The sequence below is a fragment of the Stylophora pistillata genome, chromosome 3 (genome assembly GCF_964205215.1).
Source record: "Stylophora pistillata chromosome 3, jaStyPist1.2, whole genome shotgun sequence".
Lineage (NCBI taxonomy): Eukaryota > Metazoa > Cnidaria > Anthozoa > Scleractinia > Pocilloporidae > Stylophora > Stylophora pistillata.
In genome coordinates this window covers 5,143,769-5,166,531 of record NC_142521.1, presented here as the reverse complement: position 1 = coordinate 5,166,531, position 22,763 = coordinate 5,143,769, and the positions used below count along the sequence as shown (strand labels likewise).

At 38.6% G+C, this 22,763-nt stretch overlaps 2 protein-coding genes across 3 annotated transcripts in view; both read right to left on the bottom strand.

Annotated features, from left to right (window-relative positions):
* LOC148734222 (uncharacterized) overlaps positions 1-5,959 on the bottom strand; it is a 29,625-nt gene extending 23,666 nt beyond the window's left edge. Inside the window, exons 1-2 of one of the 2 annotated variants that reach the window (XM_088754538.1) lie at positions 5,912-5,959; positions 3,705-3,797 (exon numbers count right to left, since the gene is read on the bottom strand). The gene's annotated coding sequence lies outside the window, so the exon portion shown is untranslated. Of the gene's footprint in view, positions 1-3,476; positions 3,574-3,704; positions 3,798-5,911 lie in introns of those variants that run through there. The other variant, XM_088754541.1, reaches the window with a different exon arrangement.
* LOC111338443 (ATP-binding cassette sub-family C member 5) lies at positions 621-22,512 on the bottom strand. The gene is given in 30 exon segments (XM_088752739.1): positions 621-2,878; positions 3,705-4,101; positions 5,912-6,025; positions 6,813-6,891; positions 7,201-7,270; positions 7,951-8,137; positions 8,619-8,674; positions 9,230-9,313; positions 9,656-10,007; positions 10,185-10,274; positions 10,746-10,871; positions 12,005-12,082; positions 12,591-12,663; positions 12,866-12,930; positions 13,963-14,022; positions 14,499-14,570; positions 14,718-14,870; positions 15,272-15,331; positions 15,457-15,508; positions 15,510-15,547; positions 15,898-16,005; positions 16,671-16,819; positions 17,096-17,180; positions 17,411-17,473; positions 17,813-17,916; positions 18,797-18,866; positions 19,265-19,426; positions 19,869-19,943; positions 20,252-20,558; positions 22,113-22,512. Coding segments are annotated over 29 exon segments (3,489 nt in total). The 5' UTR covers positions 22,391-22,512; the 3' UTR covers positions 621-2,878; positions 3,705-3,822.
* Between the last annotated feature and the right edge of the window lie 251 nt (positions 22,513-22,763).

The following is a 22,763-nucleotide window of genomic DNA, read 5'->3' as shown; positions in this document are numbered from 1 at the left end:
GTGCAAACAATCTCCTCTCGGCTTTAAGAACAACTTCCTGGTTGCTAGAAGCTTTAACCTTTATCTTCTTGTTGAGATCAGTAAAGGTCTTGAGCTTGGCTTTCTTCAAGGTGTCGTGGAATTTTACATTTGGCGGATCACATTCGAGACGCTGTTTTCTGAAAGCTTTGTAAGCCTCTTCACCGACCTCTTTCGCTCGTAGCAGATCATCCTCTACTTCAGAAGAGGCGACTTTTCCGGTCGATAGACAGACAAGATCTTGAAGGTCGGGGTTGAAGGGATTTAGCCGCGTATCTTGTAGTAATAAAATTATGTTCTTAACGTCAGTTTCATCGCGCTTGATCCTTGAGCGCTGTAAGTCATTCTGTTTCGAAGAAGAGCTGTTGATATGCAGCATGTCCTTAAGTTGTCTGACGAACGTGCTTCGATATTCCACCACCAAACAGTACTTGCTTTTTGAAATGTCAAAACGACTTATTATAAGAAACAAGAAAATTCGAGCAGGTATCCTTCATTAGCCTACACTGGGTGCCATAGGCTCCATTATTCAAAGCCTGGTTGGGATAGTTTGAAAATGCTCTGACTGGTGAAAGTGAGTTTATTTAATGATCGAACCTCCATTCACCTCTCAAATTTTATTGCCAAAATTAAAAGCATCCTTAAGATATTAATAGTCATTTATTAATGTGCAATAATAATTGTTTTTTCTAGTTTCGATTTCTTTGTTAAAAAAAGATAATAAAATAGCGATAAACAAACACTCACAGTGACCTGCCTCAGTTGCAGTCGACATCTTGATTTTATCCATGATGCATTGCGATTACAGGCTCACACAACAAATTATTTCTTTGTTGTCGTTTTTCGAAAAATATCCAAATCTAACACAATAAAACTATAAAAAAAAACTTCTTTCTTATATTTTGATACCATAAATAAAGTTTTTACTTAGGCTCCATCATTCAAAGCCTGGTTGGTATAGTTTGAAAATGCTCTGACTGGTGAGCGAGTGAGTTTATTCAATGATCGAACCTCCATTCACCTCTCAAATGATTGTAATTTTTGGAAATATGTTTACTCTTTATTGCCAAAATTAAAAGCATCCTTAAGATATTAATAGTCATTTATTAATGTGAAATAATAATTGTTCCTTCTAGTTTCGATTTCTTTGTTAAAAAAGATAATAAAATAGCGATAGACAAACACTCACATGCCTCAGTTGCAGTCGGCATCTTGAATTTTACCCCTGATGCATTGCGATTACAAGCTCACACAACAAATTATTTCTTATGTTGTCGTTTTTTGAAAAATATCCAAATCTAACACAATAAAACTGTGAAAAGAGCTTCTTTCTTATATTTTGATACCATAAATAAAGTTTTTACTTCGAAAAATAAATTCCATAGCACTCTTAAAATTTAGCCTAGTTTTCATGCAAAACCGGGCTTTGAAGATATTTCAATGCTTCAAAAATACAAAAAAGCCACCAATTTTAGATTGATATCATGACTTTTTGGAATCACCGTTGGACAAGCTAAGCTTCAAATCCTTACCACTCTCGGCTGGTCCCTCGAATCGGTCCATTTGAGGGGTTCTGGCCCATGGACTACTAGTTTCTGTTTGCTATTTATATCAAATCTGTTGTTTGTCCCCATTTTGGCATCTCATCATATGGAATCTCATCAAGAGTTTTCACCATCTTTCTGTCACAATCACCTTTGTTATTTCCCCTGTCATAGTAGATGTCATGTTTTGCGACAATCTCATTGACCTTGTTCTACAGTTTCACGTGCCATTTTGTCACCTCTCTTTTTTTTTTTTTTCTAACTGTTCGTCAAGTGGATTGTATGGCCCCTTGTATTTTTGTTTACCAGGTATAAAACCAGCTTTTGGTCTTGGCAGCTTTCCTATCACTTTATGTATGTCCTATGCTCCTCCTCTCTGATAAAGTGGATTTGTTGGATCATTAACTGAACTTTGTCTCCAGAAAAGAAGCCTCATTCAGGCTTCGATGAGATTCAGCATTTATTTCATTAAAAAAGTGTGATCAGATTCCTCCACAGGAAAGAAGAAGCCTCTGAAATCTGCCGAATTCACGAAGTATGACTTTGTTGCCGAGTTGGTCGTGGTGTCCAACCTCTATTCGTGAAGAACAGTGTTCTCGTCTCTAATTCAAAAATCCCCCTTTCTTTCTTATTTGGTATATTTTTGTGGCAAAGTTGAGATTATTACAATTTGTGTCAGGATGTTGCTGCAAATTCCATTAATCGATCATTATTACAATATACCGAAGCCTTTAGTAAAAAATGCTCCAATACTTATTACAAAAATGCCGCAGCCGTTGTTACAAAATGCGCAAACTTTTAAAAAATTCTTCGTCACACACTGATATGGATCTCGTCGAAGCGTAAACCTTTTTCAGGCTTCTTTACTGAAATTACTACAACTGCAGCTCATCTGCGAAAGTCATTGCTTTACTTGTTCTTCCTCGTGGCTCCCAAAAAAATTAACAGCGAAGACGACTATATGAGCTTAATGCTGATATTCACATTTGGAATACCTAGAATCTTCCGAGAAACTCATTTTTTTTTTTCAATATCCATGTCGTACAATGCGTAGGATTGTAAAATTAATACTAAGAACAACATATCATGATATTCTGGGGATGAAGGTTCTCTTTCAGTTTTTCCTGTTTATACTCTCAGTTTTTTGTTTTGTTTTATTTTTATTACAACCGGGTAAATGTCGGGTTCTTTAGAAATCCATATTCACTTATTACAAAGTTTAGCGAGCCGTATCTCCTTGTTAGACAGACAGACAGTTTTTTTAACGTGGAGAAACACTTAGCTAGAAGCTAGTTTACAGGTTTGCCACCAAACAACTGAAAGAAATAATTCAAATTGAAAATAACATTATTAAGAATCCCAACTGGCCGAAGGCAAACCAGTTGGCTATATTACAAGCATGGCCGAGGATTTGAAACTCGGGGCTACCGTGAAACAAATCCAAGTAGTGGCCAGGGCGAGACTTGAACCCGGGAGCGGCGGATCGCAAGTCCGACACGCTGACCACTCGACCACGCTGCCTTCGCCAGCTGTTGATGAGAATACCTGTTATTATATTGCCCGCAATCGCTCTATCAAATTTCCAAGTATTTTATATCATATGTGAAGGCCGTCACCATCAGAAATGTTTAGCTTCTTTACTATATAAAGCAAATAGATTCCGTATTGCCGTTTGTTTGTTCGGTAACAAATCACGGATGACATCAGAATGTGGTAAAAATTTAAGTGGCTTTTTCTTTTTACCAGACGCGCGGAAACACAGTATTTGTTAAATGGAACACACCTGAACTCGCAGCGAAGCCGTACCGCATCAAAACACCTCTTCCCCGGTGCCACTTATAACAGACTATTTCACATTCTTAGTGACTAAATATGTTCTACATGTGTTTTAATAACAAAAAGGTTTTGATCCACCTCAGCCCAATTTTTCACACGTGGGAGTTGAAGAAATGCGTGAGAGACTGTTCTCTTCATGATATTGTGGAGGTAGAACACAGGCAGCCCAAGCTCACTACGAGAAAAGCGGACGTGACTCTTACCGTGTTGCGTAACGTTTTATATTTATAAAGATTTGTATGGGATGTTATCGGTTTGCCTTAAAAGAGAGAAAAAATGTCTTGTTTTGAAATAAAATGGGCTCACCTTATTGCCTTGTTGTTTTCTCTGTTGATTCCGAGCGTCTCAGGCCATTTTGAAGCGTTTTCGGCGAGTTAGCGCTATGTTGGTGTTCAACTGCTAAAAGAAAGACAAGGCAGGAAACCTATTTTAGAAGCGTCCGTCGCCCGAAGCGAATAATTCCGCCAAAAAATTTCCACCAGTCTCGATTCCTCCAGAAAATCAAAGCAGAGATGTTGCAGTTCCATTTTCCATTCACTCGATTCACAATTCCTCCCACAGATCTTTCACTAGCGATACTTTTATCTCCAGATCGATAGGCTTTCCAATTTCGAATTTGGCTGCTTGAAACGATCGCTGCCCGTTCGCCGATCGCACAGTATGTTGGGTAACAAAAATAAGCCCGGCGAGGGTAGCCAGCGGCCTGCAGTCCAAAAACAAACCCGTTAGCTCCCCTGGTCCCCTCGAGAGGTTTTGTCAAGACCGCATTGTTTTGATCGACCAATCAACATCGAATGGAAATGTGTTTACTAATTTAAATGTTACTTTGCTTTGATGACGTTGCTGTTTTGATCGTTGCTTTGATCTCGAATACAGACTCGTGAATACAGGATGGATCGTCATTGTTGATCTCATCCTCGAATTCGAATTCGCCGAAGTCATTATTTTTTTTGTTCCTGTTCTTTTTAACGTGATGACTTTATCGCTGGCATGGAAGGCATGGTAAGCTTTTAAAAATATAACTAACGAGGAAGACTAACTACGATACGTTCGAATTCTATCACGGATACAATAAAATATTACGAATACATGTACAATATGAACATATTTTGTTGTAGGTTGCTGCGGAACTTTGAACACTGTGAGGGAGGTCTCTTACGAATCAACGACATATTTTCTGATGCAGAGCAAGTGAAAGAAAATTTTTCCCGCCCTCCTAACTCGACATTTTTCGGGTTTGTAGGTTGTGTGTGCTTTTAAAGGCAGAAAATGGAGCTACGTTATTGGTGGAAACATGGCAACGAGAAAAACAAGAATAAATTAGTGGAATGAAAAGCGTTCGTTGATCCCTGTGGGATTTAGACTGCCGGTTTGAAAGATGAGCTTTTGTTCAAGAGTTTTACGGCTTTCCGTGCTACCTAAGTGTAAGGAAAGACCGCTGATTGCCATATGTTGCTTAGAATGATTAGGTAAATTAAAATGTCTAGCGACTGGTTTCGATGTGTCCTTGTCATTCTTTTCCACGTCTCGAAGGTGTTCTCGGAATCGGTCACTTAGTCTTCTGCCTGTTTCGCCGATGTCTATCTTTTTGCAATAAGTGCAAGTTATGCAATAGATTACATTGGCGGAGGTGCACGTGAAGTTCCCACTAATAACGTAGCTCCATTTTCTGCCTTTAAAAGCACACACAACCCACAATTCCTCTATTCGCTCCGACGAAGGGCTAACGCTCGAAACGTCAGCTTTTGTAATCGTTACGGTGGCCAATTTACCATTTCAACTTTGTTGATATATCCAAATTATTTGTTTAGTTAACAGTTATTCACGGGAAGTGGAGATGAAATAGAGGATATTACATGGCCGCTTGGGGATACGAATTTTATCTTCTCGTGCTGAAAGTATCTCTCACGAGTGAGCGCAGCTCACTCGTGAGAGATACTTTCAGCACGAGAAGATAAAATTCGTATCCCCAAGCGGTCATGTAATGCTCTGTTTATTATATAGATACTGATGAAATTTCCACATAAAAGACAACTTTTTTTATTCATTTTCGAAACAGCAATTGGGTAATTATGTTGGTAACCATGGCCACACCAATACACGTGAAAGATAAAAATAGTATCTTCGCTGCGCGCGGTGAAGATATTTTTTAGTAAAAGGAGAAATCCTGGTATTTCATCAGTATCTATATAATAAGTAGTAGATATTTACCGAGCTGCCAAGCGGCAAGTTAAATATACACCACTTTCAACGTCACTGAGGTGAGTAACTGCTTTAGCATATATCACACGGCTACCAAAAATTTAGTTTCATTTCTTCGATGTACCGAAAAATGGCCGAAAATTAAACTTTTGACGCGCGATTCTGTCTCTTCGGCTGCTCGGAGGTGAATAATACTTGCTATTCACTTCCGAGCCAGCCAATCAGCGTACGCGAAAAGCGATGTTCATTTGTTCGGTATATACTCTAAGTACGATACTGACGACATTCGGTTCTGATTCACAGAAACTAACCTTGCTATTCCTGAGCAAAGCTCTCGCCATACAGATCAACTGGCGTTCACCCACGGAGAAGTTTTCGCCATTTTCAGACACTGGTGCCATGAGCTGAGCAGGCAAACTGTCCACCTGAAATAGACGATCAAACAAAAACTGATGCATTTGCAGTAAATTACATCAACGTTCAACATGAATACAAACAGATACACCACAATAAGCGTGGCACATAAAACATATGTTAGGATGTCAGTTGAAACTATACTGTCAGTAAACCAAACAAGTTTAAGGTTAAAAATTAAAGTGGCAGTGTGCCACTGAACTGGGAAAATGTTGCCGGGGTAAGAGGCCGAGGCCACTGAACTGACATCGTATTTTTAAACTCCTAGTTAAGGAAGGTCACGCTTTATAGATATGGGCGACTCCTGGAAAGCACATACGCGGTGCATACGTGGCGGAATGGATAGTGTTTCACCTCTCAAGCGAAAGACGCTTGGATTTCGCTGTCGGATGATTTGCCAACTGAGCTACAGAGAACTCGTTGCTCACTGAGCCATAAATAATTCAGAATCGTCCTGTATACTGATAGCAATAGCAATCTTGAAATAATCTTTTGCGTGAATAGATTAAGGAAGATCGTAAATTTTAAGCTCACCTGTAGTACATCTTTCTTCAAGTTTCACAAAGTTAGAAAGAGACTACAAGAGCAATAGATGCCTAGAGGTAAAAGAAGCTCTTCGGAAAAAAAAAATCTGCCGGTTGCTTTTCAAGTGTTGTTGCTGTCTTAAGTAAAACAAACTGCCATCAAAGCCAATTATTTTCGGCTAAGTGCTCCATTTTCGATCAGCTCATGCAAATATTCGGACACTCAGCCGCTTCATTCTTTTACTCATAAACTCTGTTTGCAGAAAGGACCTACCATTTCTCGGAGATGTGCTCTCTCGAGGGCAGTCCATAGTTCACTGTCACTATGTTCCTTAAATGGATCCAAGTTGTACCTGAAAAGAAAAAAAATTGAATTTAAAAAGGAAAAAGTGAATGCTAAAACAGCGAAGGAAGGTATATTTTACCACAATTGGCATAATGTCGCAATCTCATTGGCCAATTCGCCGTTGTCGATGAGAGTCAGACAACGCTGCTCGCGTCAACATGTCACGCAACTTGTCATGCACTGAAAGAATCGTTTCATTTGACGTCGATTTTGTGGTAAAAAATTTGTCCACGACATTTTGACCATTGTGATGACGAATATCGTTGTCGATAAGAGTACAGACCATGCTAAACCACTGCAGATTTGTTCAATTTACCTGACAGTACCAACAAATAGCACCGGGTCCTGAGGGATAATTGATATCCTGGAGCGAAGATCTTCCAAACCTGGAAAAACACAAATCCAAGATGGTTTAAATATTTTGGGTTTTTCTGAGAGTCTGCAAGCCACTTAAAAGTGGTTATTTTCATTTCGTATCGTCTCTAAACTTAAAACTTTAATAATCAAAATGACAAACCCAATAGCTGTGCAACTTTCATAAAAGTTTACTAAAAGCCAAACAAGTCGTTTATTTAGTTCACCCAAACGCAATCCGTTCTTCTTTTTCCAATAGAACAACAATGAAAAAATACGAGCCCCACGCAAAATCGAACAAGTACAACGACCTCAACAAATTGCCGGATGATTTAAACCAGAGGTAGACAACGGAAGCATGACCTCAAAATATAAGCCAATACAAAAAACGCTGCAATTAAACCCTGACCAAACCTCTAGTTTATGGCGACTGAATAATTTACACTGTGTAATACCACTATTTAGACTTTTTTCATAAATGGCCGGCCTAACTGCTATCCTTGACAACAATTCAATTTTCACTCAAAAGCAAGGTCAAAGAGGGGGTTTTTTTGCATGCATGCATGCATGCACATATAAAAACAACAATCGTGTTCATTAGGAAAGAGGTTAAAGAAGACGAAGGGATCTACCGCTGACCGAGAAAAAGAAGGACATTTTTACGTTTTTCTACAACAAAAGTCATAATACGGTTTACAAATGTTCCACAAACCTATCTGACGTACGTCAACATCATCAATATGCATGCTGCCCTCTTCAGGCTCAACTAATCGCCATAGCAACACCCCGAGAGAGGATTTACCAGAACCTGTTCGTCCGACAATGCCAATCTTCTCACACTTCCGGATTTCAAAGTTGATGTCGTCCAACACCAGAGGCAAACCATCGCGATATCGCATCTGTTCAACATAAAACCTATCCTCAGTTTCATGGTGTTTTATAAAGGTAACAGAGTTACAAAGGCATTAGTCAGACGTTGTGTCATATGACTGAGCTCTTTCTGAAAATCGGGCCCTGGTAGTTCGAAGGTTGGATAACGTTAAAACTCTCTCCGATAGATAACGTTATACGTTTTTCTATCACTTGTCGTCCGGATAGCGATTTATCCGCCGGATAGCGTCATCCGCGCTTTACACAACTGGGCCCAGGTGATCAGTTGCCTACTGACAGAGAAATCTGTTATTGTAGACCTATTTTCCCATAAAGGTAAGGGGATGCCTGTCCAACGGAATGAATTTCTCTGTGTTGTTAGATTTCTAGACTATACCTGAGTATTGTGATACCCATTAATATCATATTATATCATATTGTACACCCATTTCGATCGGTTCTTACGCATGATCTATTGGAGGTTAGACGCATAGATAACGTCACCATTACCAAAATTGCTTTTTCATCACATGAAACAAATAGATTCCATGTTCCCGCAGGTCCGTCTAAAGTAATAAATATATCTTATTGACCAAGCGCGAGGGCCGTACTGGGAGAATATTGGCCCGAGGTCTTGACAGTACTGACCGAGCGCAGCGAGGTCCGTACAAAAAAGACCGAGGGCCGATATTCTTCCAGTACGGTCCCGAGCAAGCTTGGTTAATAAGAGATTTATTATACGAGTGAAGTTCGAAGGGACACAAGTGCGGTATCATTCGGGACCATTCGGGACAGTGCCCGGTCCAATACTGAGAGAATATTGACCGGCAATTGAGCATTTTGATTAGTTATTGGCCCTCTGACTTCTCGAGTCGTGTAATAAAACACGTTATCCATTTGACCATCAGATTTTCATTGCATTCTCTTTTGTGTTGATTTTAATTTGAGATTAGGCCTTATCCAGTTTTGGCTGTCTTAAGAATTTTTTTTCATCCAATTATTTCCAAATTGGACAGCGTGTAGTCCTTTTACATTTTACTAATAGAGGATACAAAAGGAGATGTATATTTTTCTGTAAATAGTTTGGCAGTAACACAGCGGGCCTCACTGAATTTACCAACCTCCGGCAGACTTCATGTAGGTTTTGTAAGTTTGAAATGTCACTGCTCCTTTAGCTCGATCTTCTTGTTGAATAAGTTTGCCAGCTGTGAAAGAAGGAAAAATGTTTAACAATTGTCACTATCGTAGTACAGAAAAATTGAGACTACGAAAATATTGGAATCTCAATCAATTCCCATTTCACGGGCTAATGCTCTCTGCGTGGCTGTTTCATACTTCTATTTGCTTACCTGCACAGAGAGAGGCATCATGCAAAAAATGCAGCGAAAACACTAAAGAGAACCCATCGCAGTACAAAAACTAAATTGGACAGTCTATTTTCGACGACCATAAAACCGTGCACTGAGTGAAAAGCCATGCAAGGCGATCATTCATTTCGAAACTCGTGATTTTATCTTTATCTAATGCTACCACAAGCAACCGGTTACCTTGCTCACGTCTCGCCTTTTCCTCCTCCTCTCTCCTAACAACTGCCTCAGCCTCCAGTCCACTCTTCTTCGAGCTTCGCCGTTTGGCACTGCCACGAGAACGTTTGCTAACTCGATTGTTCAGTTTGAAGGGTTCAAAGTTGCCATCGGTAAAACTGTCCCGAGTAGAAGTGTGTCTTTGACCTACTGAGAGTGTTCGTTCAACAAGTTTGCGGATGTCATCTGGTGATAATGGCGTGGTTGGACTATCTGCTTTTCGTTGCGCGTCAGGAATGGGAAGAAATGCGTCCTCTTCGTCTTCAAGCTCTTCTTCGACTTCTCTAATGAACAGGCGAATCAAAGTGGCAAATTCCTTTAAAAAGAAGAAGAAAAAATCAGTACTTACGTTAAGATTATTGTTTTTAGTCATCTGTTCCCACGAGTAGCTATTTGTAACTTTAATGGACACACTTAAAAACTATAATCACGAAAAAGCACTACTGAATTTGAAAACTGCTTAGTATTTGTGTGCGAGCAGAAGAGCTGTTACCCCATTGTTGCGTATAAGTTCCTCATAGGACCCTCTTTCAGCAATCTTGCCATTTTTCATGTATAACACGACATCGCACTGACTCAAGTACTGCAAACAAAGAATAAAACATGTAGTTAATATCGTAACACGATAACAGAACTAACTGAGGCTAACAAATGCCAACCTTTTCACAGAAAGTTCCCCACAGGCATATAAGTCAAAATCTTTATCTAAAGATTCTCTCTGTGTTTCAGTCCAGGGCTCTCAGTCGTTCTTGCGAGCAAAATTCAAGACTTATTTCAAGAAAATGGTTTCTTTTTCTGCCCACGCACTTTGAACACATAGAGAGAGCGATGCAATGTATACCTTACTTGAATATTTTATGGATTAACTCAATTTTGACTCTAACACATTTTATGTGAGATTCGACTTACTGATAAAAATTGTACTCTGAAATAAAGCAGTTGAAAATTTCCAACCAATTTTCCATTCCTCTCCAGTTCTGGAAAACCATATATGACAATCCCGTGACCTGCTTTGCCACATATGACAACACTGCAAAGTGACAGCCTAGAGTACCTGTAGCTGATGTGTTGCAAAAAGAATGGTTTTATTCCAAAGGGCTCCTTTGATACAGTGCTTGAAAATGTGCTGTCCAACATGCGCATCAACTGCACTCAGTGGATCATCCAACAAATATATATCCTGCATGGACACAAATAAGTCACAACCATAAATAAATATATCTTACTGGACGTTTTGTTGTGTAGTATCGCTGAGTATTTTTACGGGTCAAAATACTAATAACGAGTAAAATTTCTCAGCGATATGACACACCAAAACGTTTAATAAGTTATTTATTGTCCAACACGCCAAATTGTTACTTCAGTACGGGCGAATTTCGGGCTATTTATTAACGAAGAGTGCGTGGTAGATGTAAAGCGGAACGGAGCGTTGTCGTGTTAATGTTCCTAATTTCTTCAATAAATGATGGAATTTCATTTTCGTTCAACTGCTTTTCTTCGTTCGATTTATCTAATAAACTTGGATCAATATTCGCCAGCCATTCCGACTCTTTGTCGTCTGAAAAATAATTTCAACTGTCCGCCATTTTTTTCTTTTTTTGGACAAATACTGCGTGATATTTTCCCGGGGGGGGGGGGGAGGACTCCCATATGAAACACACGTGGATGCTCGTCGTCTCGCTTAGGGGTGTAAATTTTAGATTTTGGTCTCGCTTAGGTTGTTCCGGGCAAAGCGCCAATATTTTAAGTCGCCAAGGTCTCGTTTAGGGTTCCGCGAAGAAACACAGAATTATGCGAAGAGAAACAGAAGTCAAATTTTCTTTTTAACTTGTTTTGTTTACCGTATTACCTCTGTGATTTTAAATCAAAGATATCTACAAATAGTAGAGAGAATTATAATCCGATTAATGAGGTCTCTTATAGGGGTCGAAATTTGCTTAAGCCACGCCCAGATTGGTCTCCCTTAGGGGTCACAAAAAGCTTGAGCCACGCCCAGATGGTCTCCTTTAGGGGTCACAAAAAGCTTGAGCCACGCCCAGATGGTCTCCCTTAGGGGTCACAAAAAGCTTGAGCCATGCTCAGATGGTCTCCTTTAGGGGTCACAAAAAGCTTGAGCCACGCCCAGATGGTCTCCTTTAGGGGTTAAATTCAAAATTTCCGACGAGCATCCCTGTCTGTCTCATATGGGAGTCCCCTCCCCCCCCCCCCGGGGATATTTGTACTCGTCTTCGGCGTTATTTGTACTCTACGGAGTGTAATTGGATGACGAAAACTATACAAGTTTCACTTTTCAAAACAGAATGAACAGCTCACCATGTCATAGTATAGGGCTCTTGCTAAACTGATTCTCTGCTTCTGGCCTCCACTCAGGTTAATTCCGCGTTCCCCGATCTACAGCATGAAACAATGAAAAATCATCACAGGCGAGTGAAATTTGTTTGAGAGTCAAACATCAAAACCAAAGGTTATCACAACAACAGCACTAATCAAAGGAAAATGTCTAAACGAGGTAATTCTAACTCAAAGGAAACAAAAGCGAAGCGGTTTAAGGCGTGGGAAAACGCCGGGAACCGTTCAAATCTTGCGTCTGGTTGGTTGAGGGGTAACAAGAGGTTTAAAGACTAATCACAAAGCGAAATAAACATCATTTACAACGGATCATGATCACTTTCGCAATTTTGCTGTCAATTGAGCTACTACTCGTCACTTTATCTATCTCTTTGGGTTAAGTATCCATATCCCAAACTAAAAATCTCTTCCTTTCGACGTCCAACAAACTGGAGCCTACGCTTTTCAGAAAAGCCAGAAAAGCCTTTGAGGCAGCGGTCGTAAAACTTTATCACCTGTTAAAAAAATATTACCGAAACATTATAAAACACGGGAAGAAAGTAATTTTCACCTCCGTTTCATCACCATTGGGTAATATTTTAAGGTCCTGCTCCAAACTACAGGCAAAACGGGCCGTTTTATATCTGAAAGAAAAACGTGAAATAAAAATAAAATCGTCATCATCGCAGAACATTCATAAAACGAAGTCAGTTGGCGGTCACTTGAATTACTTTTTACTGAAAGCTGGAAAAAAAAGAGAGAAAAAAAAGGAACCAAATATCATATACCAATAATAAGGTTGTCTTTGTGGCTTGTAAGAACGCGATATCAAGTCGGTTCACTAACCTTGCATCATTATAAGGTTTACCCAACAAAATGTTCTCCTTCACTGTGGCATTCATGATCCACGCCTGTAACGCAAGCAATGAGCATGTTAGGTGCAATACCTCGGATAAGAAGCGAGTCAACTCTAGAATATAACATATCGTGAAAGATCACACATGTTTACGATTTTCCCCTGTGAGTGTCTCACAAATTATGAAAGTCTTTTACAAAAATCTAGTCACGTTACTCACGATGCACTAAACTGATGGTGGACTGAACCATCGCAAGAGTTATAAGACCGAATTAAGTTACGAGATGACTAGAAAGTACCGTAGAAGTAGATTGAGATATTAGATGGACAGGTTTATTGTTTTTACCCGCCAACCTTCACGTTAATGTAAAGGCTGGAGGTCAAACGGCACTGTTCTGTATTGGATGTACAGTCAGACGGTACTAACCTGTTCGGAAGGTACAGTCACATGGTACTCTTCTCAGTGTAGAGTACATACAATCACTTGGTACTCTTCTGCACAGTAGGTACAGTCACATGGTACTAACCTGTACAGGAGGTATAGTCAGACGGTACTAACCTGTTCAGAAGGTACAGTCACATGGTACTCTTCTCAGTGTAGAGTACATACAGTCACTTGGTACTCTTCTGTACAGTAGGTACAGCCACATGGTACTAACCTGTACAGGAGGTATAGTCAGACGGTACTAACCTGTTCAGAAGGTACAGTCACATAGTACTCTTCTCAGTGTAGAGTACATACAGTCACTTGGTACTCTTCTGTACAGTAGGTACAGCCACATGGTACTAACCTGTACGGGAGGTATAGTCAGACGGTACTAACCTGTTCAGAAGGTACAGTCACATGGTACTCTTCTCAGTGTAGAGTACATACAGTCACTTGGTACTCTTCTGTACAGTAGGTACAGCCACATGGTACTAACCTGTACAGGAGGTACAGTCAGACGGTACTAACCTGTTCAGAAGGTACAGTCACATGGTACTCTTCTCAGTGTAGAGTACATACAGTCACTTGGTACTCTTCTGTACAGTAGGTACAGTCACATGGTACTAACCTGTACAGGAGGTACAGTCAGACGGTACTAACCTGTTGAGCAACGTATGCAACGGATCCACCAATGGTTACATTCCCCTTCTGAATCCTCATCTGAAAAAGCAGCATGCATTAGATCCATGCATCTTGGACTATGTGATAACTAAGCGGTGCAATGAATTAGTACAACTTTATTTCATGCACTACAGCAGTTAAGACAAGGACCCCTTCCATTGAATGATCGAAAAAGCCCATCAGGTCTTATGTGTTAAGAGACACCCTCGGGTTTGGGTAAGTAATTTGGTTCGACGTCGATAATCTGTTTCACGAAGCTCATAAAGGGAAAATAAAAAATATCCTTTGGGTATTCCCTCGCAATATGTGACTACATTCTTCTGCAAGTAGATGAATGTTTAATCATGGAGAAGGAAGTGCTTCCTCTTTCGGGGCTCGATCTCGTTTGCCGTGATAGTCAATTTTAAACAGAGAGGAGTGGTGGACTAACGCTTAAGTCAAAGTAGCAATTCAACGAATGAAACAGACAGTGAAAGATTTTCTTGTCATCTTCTCCGGCTACTGGCAAGACTAACCTGGCCAAGGAGAGCTTGTAAAAGGGAGCTTTTACCACTTCCCACGCTTCCGCAAATACCAATCAATGTTTTCTGCAAAAAATAAGCATAAGCGAAAAATGGCTAAAAAAAAACGCAAAATAAGCCTGACGAGTCGGTAATTAAAACTTCGTAAAACGAATCCCGTGAAAGAGGTTATCAAGATACTGAAATAATAGAATGTCGGATACACAAAGATACCTTGTTGACAGTGAGATCGATGTCAAACAACGCTGGCTCTAATGTGGTCTGCACTTCAACAGGACCAGGACCACGCCCACGCCCACGGGGTCCACCCCGTGTAGTCACTTTCTTTCCATCATTGCTACGCCCTTCTTCAAGAAGCTTCAAACCTGCGTTTTCTGTAAATTATGCACCAATTTCAAGAAGTCAATTTTCAAACTTAAAAAAGGGTTCTTCAAGACCAGAGTTTCGAAAAACACAAAGTACTTTGCTCGAACTGGAACAGGCAATGCAGACATCAGTGATAACCGTTACCATAAATTATTTAATTTACTTAACGGAACATAGGAAATGACAGCAAAATCAATGTAACTGTCTCTTCTAAGGTGCATTCCTTTAATGGACTGAGTTTCTAATCCCTATGCTTCTTTTTATTGAGTGAACATGAAATACCGTTTTCTGCAATTTATTTCGGTTCCAAATTCCTTTCTTAGGCCCAGAAAATTTTCAAATTCAGAAATATGGGCTAAAGAACCAGGAAATTTTGTGCAGAAATGTTATGTCAACTTATCATCCTGACCGGTTTTTTCAGCACCTTCTCCGTTCTGTTCCTTAACCCCATTAGCATGCACCTATAATCCACAAACACGTATTTGACAAAGATTTCTTTGGGTAATGGAGCCCTCTACAAGACCCTATTTAAGACACGTCTTTTCTTAAATCCCAAACACTTCTTTTCATATCAATCAAACGGTACCTTGTCCCAGGCAAAGGTAGCTCCGGTTATTGACAGAGATACTTGAGGGTCTTTCAACAAAAGGCTGAAGTTCTTCCATTATCATCAAACTCTATAAATTTAATCAAACAACGAGTAAGCATTTGGTACGTAATGACTGGAATGGTGATGTGATTACACTCATCAGAAGGGCAAGAACATAAAAACAGTTAACTTTGCATTGTTGATTGTGCGTTTAACTTAATCGGGGTTTGTTTCGCTCTCTACATTTCCATGACATCGTTACATTTTTGGGATTAAACAATGAGCATGCTGATATTTTCATGTTCACTCAATAAAAACCTTCCAGTTCGATGTGAATAAAATAGATCATACTAGATTATCTGAGTGAGCTTACAAAAGATTATTTCCGATGCGCCCTTTGATAACATTGGATTACATTTACAACACTATGATGCATACCCGAAGTCTTTTCAGTGCAATCCTCCCTTCAGCCAGAGATCTTATCCCAAATGGTAAAATAGCCAAAGAAAATACCAAAATATTGAAGAGCGTCGTCACTGTGAATGCCTGGAGAAATGCACGTTATCGTAGTATCAATAAAATCTACGCTGTGGTAAAAGTGAAAAGTAATTCCCTCATACTAACCGCCATTCATTTTGACATATTATGGTGGAAGCTATACTTTTAAATAACGGCAGCAAAAACAGCCCAGCAATTGGGAAGGTACTGTAAGGAAAGCACTGTCTCTCAGGCGATGGGCTCCTTAAGCAAGAAAGATAAAACCCTTCCTGTGTTCTGATTGGCTGCCCCAGAAGATGAAATGGGTCTACTTATTTTTCTCCCCGATAGACATTTCTAACATCGCACTTCTAAGTAACCCTTTTTAAAGAAAAATTTTTCAGGCAGTTTCATCAGCAAAGGCGTCAACAAACTCGTCATTCCTTCATCTTATGTAGTGCAAATAATGAAAGGTGCGAATGCGTTTTGTAATTCACTATTATCAAAAAGTCTAATGCTTTGTTACTAAGCCTATTCAGTGATAATAGGAGGCTGTTGGCCAAATACAATTTTTTTTTAATCTTGATGTCTTAGTGGTGTCACACAAATGCAATATTGAGCACTTGCTTGGAACCTTTAAACAAACCCATGTAAGCAAGAAAACCAACACTTGTGAAGTAGTGAGATTAAATTAGTCAATTGTGAAGATTAATAATTAAATAATTATTAATTACTTGTGAAGTAGTGAGATTCTTGCCAGTAGCAACATGTACACTGAATGTTGCTACAGTGGCAATAGTTGGGACAATCAATGCCATGGCGATGTTTAATCTTTGAAGAAAAGCACCCTTCATGAGGTGCTCTCTTTCTTTATTACGAATACCTACAAAAACAAAGAATAAAAAGAAAATTGAGGATTTTTTAAATTCTTCAACCACATGTACATTATTGTACAGTATTGTACAGGGTCTGTATAGTGGCATCAACCGTTTTAATGTAATTTTCACTTTTATCGTTATTTGAGTTGCATTATTGTTAAATTGAGTAAGGTTTGTTTAAATGCTTTTTGATCTGACATGTCTGACGTGAAGGTACAGGTGTACCTGTAGGTTAAGTTATTGAGGATGACCAGCTATTTGAAAAATGTCCACATACATACCACTTATTGCTTTAGCAAATGACTTCTCCCAAGCATACATCTTGATAAGTTTGATACAATTCAATATTTCATTCATCATTCGGACCTAAAGATGAATAAAAAATAACATAGTTAAACCACTTCTGAATAGTCAAACTTAGAGACAAAGAAAATGTGCAGTAAGTTGGCAGTAGCACAAAAAGGCTACATAAATTGCTCTCTTCCTCAGGAATAAAATTAATGCAGGACAGGTTCATGCTTAAAGTAATTTTATATTCACAATCACTTTAAATCAGATGACTTGATATTTGATGAAATATAGAATTTTGCACTTACCCTCTGATCTGACACTTTCACTACTTTGGTGCGAAATTTTCCCTGAAGTTTACCAATAACAGCCTGAAAAGTAAAATTAACATATACATGTGACATTTTGTATTTCTTACCGAAAAAGCTGTCTCAACTTTCAGACAATATGCAACCACTTGCAGTCTAATGAGGGGAGTCAAAGACATAGGGGACACCTATATTATTTCATACTGCACCATACATCGAATGCAAATATGGCGTCCAATTTGAATTGCCATTGTTCTGGACTGACTAGCCTCGTCTTGACATCGAAATACAAAAGGATTATTACATGTGTGAGAGGCTAGCCTGTCCAGAACAATGGCAATTCAAATTGGACGCCATATTTGCACCCGGTGTATTAATTGTTTGATATTTTTTTTATTTTACCTGGACAGGAAAAAATAGAAGAAATATACCACATCCTATCAAAGCTGATGGCCCAATGTAAATAACTGTGTAGATGATTGTACAAGTGATAAGGACTGGAAAACCTGAAAAATTTAAAACCAAGAGTGTCTTGTCACAGCTGTAAATTTTAGTCAGCTTACAAGCTTGAAAGCTCATTGTCAGGCATATTATTCTGATTAAAGTATCAAAGGAGCAACTGGAAGTATAACAATTCCTCATAGGGTGGGATTCCAAAGGTTTCCCCCCCCCCCCCCATCCACTTCCACATTAGCATTTCATCCCGACAATTCTCTGACATACACCCATTTGTACTCATGAGCGGAGAGATATTGCCAGAGTAAGGTATCCTTACCAAGGACAGGGCACAGTGACTCAGCTTAAAGCTTGGATCTACTAAGTCAGCATGTTTCATACAATATCAACAACAGCAGCCCTGATTACATGGATCATAATCAATGAAAATAATTGTTAGGAGTCAAACTATAAATATTCGTCATGATAGATAATGCTTTCAGTAATTTTTATGACTTTCATGACCCAAACTTTAACTCCAAGGCCGAATTGTTCAAAGGTTGATTAGCACTAACCCAGGTTTCTTTATTTCTCTATTCAAGAGCCTTTTTAACATATTTGTCCCTATTCTTTTGAGACCATCCAATCATCAAATTGCAGGCAAAACTAATTGTACTGGATTTTTATTTTAAGCTTTAATATCTCAAATCAGATTTCACACTAACCCTGAGTTATCTTAGCCTAGTTTTGAACAACTCTCTCCCAGGAGTTACCAAGCATTAAAAATGCTGTTGTGAAAATTCAACCCAGCCCTTATATAAATGGCACACAAAAAAGTAGCAACTCAAAGCTTGAAATATTATTTTTACAGTTTGTGTAAAACAATGACCTATCATGATGGCACTAAATAATAAAGCAGTCATATCCAAATTAAACAATATACATTCTCACCAAAAACAAAGCTGCATAAGGTTACACCTTGATGGACTCTGTCTGCATCAGACGCACACAAGTTCACAAACTATATAACAAGGAGGAGTTATATGAATAAATAATCCTACACTTTTTTAAACATGCTTATGGTTGAAATGTAATTTTTGTGATTTGCAACAGAGAGATAATGTAGAGTGATTTTATTAGCCAATAAGCAAACCAACTAATATTTCTTAAGAATTCCTCAGATCATGTCTTTACTCCTGTGCAAATCTGTGGGATTAAGAAACGTCTTTTCTGATATTGATTCTCATTTATAACAAAATCTTTTTATTCCAGTAAAAAGAAACAACTATGGAAAGACTCAAGAAGTCATTCTTAGATTCACAGGGTAGGAATGTTTTCTTTTCACTTGTTTGTAGAAAAATAATAATAAAAAATAGGACTGTGGTTGTAAAATTAATGAGACAATATTTTTTCTCACACCTCTCCAATGGACCTGTCTCCTACGTTCCTCAGTTTTGACACCTTGTTGTAAACCATTGTTAGAATCATAGCCCTGGCTCTGGTTCCAGTGCGAGTATTTGTGAAAAATGACATTGACAAGAATACACTCCTTCCTACCTCTGCCAATAGGAGCCCAATAACCTACATGTAGACAACACACCTCATTGATATAAAAATGACAAAAAAATGGTAAAACTGTCTAGTTTATAGTCTGCTAAAACATTTGTGTTGGGTGATCACCTTACAATCGCTATGGACAGCTTTCTATTCTAATTAAGTTAAAGAGTTTACTTAAGTCTTAATTTTAAACTTTTTCCTTTTTTCCTTTTTTGCACTGTTGGCAAATATCCCAAACAAAAAAAGAATTAAAATTGAAATCCAGACTATTGTTAATGATCTAAGTACAACAAAACTATAATAATTATAAGAACTATATGTCACTGGACACCATGCATTCATGTAATTCTATTTTGGAGTGCTCAGCTCCATGATGGCCATTTTAGAACAGTCTAATTTCAGGCTTGTATGTCCATTTTCATCCACAAGAAGAAAAAGAAAAAGTCAGACTGGTCTTATAACCTACCCAACCAATTCCTTCTAGTTTTGATGATGAATCTTTTTCTTCTATATATTCCAGAATTTTACGCACAAAGATGGCCTACAGAATATAATTTTAAGGGGTTAGAATTCTATTTTAACAAAATGTAAACCATTTTCAAAAGCATAAGAATTATTTGAATCTAGGGCAAGCAAAAAAGAAAAGGGATATCAACATTTTTTGGGAAACTACAATCAAATTCAGTTACAAGGTTCTTTATATACACATAACTGGAGGCAGATATGTGAGAGTCCTCATTTTATTAAACTGCATTAGAAACTGTAAATAGTGTACATACACCAGAAAAGCTATTAATTTCTAATACCCTTCAAAGTATTCATAAAATAAATTAAAGCAGTTTTACTTACTGGGCCAAGGAAGCTGATAAGTTGGGAGAAAATTAGAAAGAAAATGCCAAAGAAGATCCTTGTTTTCACTCCTTTTCCAACAACTCTGACCATACTAGCATTATTAAGTCCCCTTTGTTTGACTTTTTCATCCCACAATCTCATCCCTCGCTAAAAGTTAACTTCTGCAGATTCATATGGGGAGATTTTATCAAAATCGTCCAACTGTAAAGATCCCTTGAATCCTCTGCGAATAACTGGAGTGGCCCATGTCAAGAACATCAATGACAAAAAGCCTGCTTCATCAATTGCTGGTTTAGAAGGATCCCTGAAACAAAAACAAGATCAACCAAATACTGTTTAACATCGATGTTCAGCCTACTCTCTACCAACTTTGTTTTTAACCCTTTGACTTTTAAGAATCTAATTTCTCCCTTCAATATCACCCTGAATCACATATTAAGGTCATGAGAATAAAGCAAATGATCAGTAACTAAAGAAGCTCTTGACTGTTAAACAAATTCTCCTTGTCAGCACCATAGGAAATGTATAGAGAACAGTATGGAGAATATGCATACTGATGTTAAGGTGAAAAGCATTTAAACTACAGGGGAATAAACTGGACTTTCAATCATTCACACAGCTTACACAGTGAGCCTTTACATATGCATGTTGTTAAAAAAATTGTGATGTCCATTTAGTTACTACACCTTATATCTTTTGCTCATTGTAAGCAATGTTCTTCCTCAATTTCAGCCCAACAGGTGAAGTGGTTTTCAAATGCAGGGTATAATTATACACAATAATAATAGGTCAACTTTCAATTATTCTAAGCACTTCCAGTTGTTCTGGTTCCAACCAGTAATTTTTGTTGTCATAATAATAACCAGCAATATTCAGCTAGTCCCCATTAAGAGCTTATTAAGGAAGCAGCTTTCATGATGTGACATCACAAGGTTAACCCGAATTACACCCTTACATCAGCATGCATATTCGCCATACTTTTCTCAATACACTTCCTTTGGTACTGACGAGGAGATTTTGTTCAACAATCAAAGCTTGTTAGGCTTGTAATCATTTCCTTTATTCTCATGGTCTTAATAAATGATTCTGCTGCATTACAGCAAGGAGAAATTACATGCCGGTCACTCAGGGTTTAAAAGGTTAATCCATAACATCAGGGTTTTGCTTTTGATGTACATGTCATTTTTGCCAGGTTTAGTAGCCAGCACCAGGTACAAAACATCAGCACAACTTTGGCCATAATAGTAAATTTCAACATGAAAAGAGTTTTAGGGGCTGGTAACTAGTGGTAATATTATCATGCTATATGCTTCAACAGAATGAAAATATTTGCAAGCCTGACTGACTTAAAATGGGAAAAACTATGCCCTCTGCTTTCCAAATGTGGCCTCTACTTTGAACTTACGATTAAAGGAGTATAGTTTTCTAATAACTAGACAAGACCTCCCACTATGAAATAAGTAAAATAAATGTAAATCTTTTGATCTTGTCACGCGAACATTACGACAAAGTGCAGATAATTCCAATGACGGTTTTTTTTTTTTTTTTGGGTATTGTGGGTTGCCTATTGATCGAAAAAAATGGGTTCTTTGTGAATCAGTTGCGATGAATTTTAGTATTGTTCAAAAGTATAAATCTATAGTAGATATTTACACCATTCACTCCCTTAAAGATAGAAAATATTCTACATGGTGTAACAGTAGTCATACGAGAGACATCGATATCGACAATATCAACACAAACATATACACAAACGAAAATGAAAAGATATTCAGTCAACCGGCAATTGATCCCTAATACATCGAAGAGATAAGGATATACTGTTCTTCAGTTGTTATGGGTTAGGACGTATTTTTACCTGCGAGCGAAGGGCAAGAAATGTTTCCAATTATACTTGGAAAGCCCTGTTTTCCTACAGGGTTCTTCATCGGGGTCATTTCCGCTCTGATTTCCTTCGCTGGTTCTGCCATCAACAACGGGTTCAATGCTGATCAACTCAACCGGTTTGTTTTGTTTCGCAGTGTCGTTGGTAAATTGAACCGCGGGCACCATGGGTTCTTCAGGTGAGTGTGTGTTCGAGGGACTTTGTCCTAGATCTTTGCTAAGATATGAGTCATTAGTTTCCTCAGAAGCCATGCTACTGGTTCCCAGAGATCACTCATAAATCATCGTCCAAATGTCTCATACTAACTGAAAATTTGCTGGTCCATCGATCGAACCTTTATGCTTTGCAGGCATTTTTGACCTAACCTGCTTGTCCCCGGCCACAGACATGTGGCTGATTAAATTCTGGAACGGAATGGAACGGTGATGAACACGATGGAACCGGGCGGACGGAATAGAAAGGTCGGGCGGAAAAAGTTTCGCGCATAAATAAAAGGGTGGTTTCCTGTTTAGAAAATTGTAATAAGGGAACTAGGGGTGACTTTGTGGGTCAAAAGGCGGATCCTTATCAGTGATTTGAGACGTAACTCAGTTGAGAAGTTCATTTAATTCATTGAATAACTGT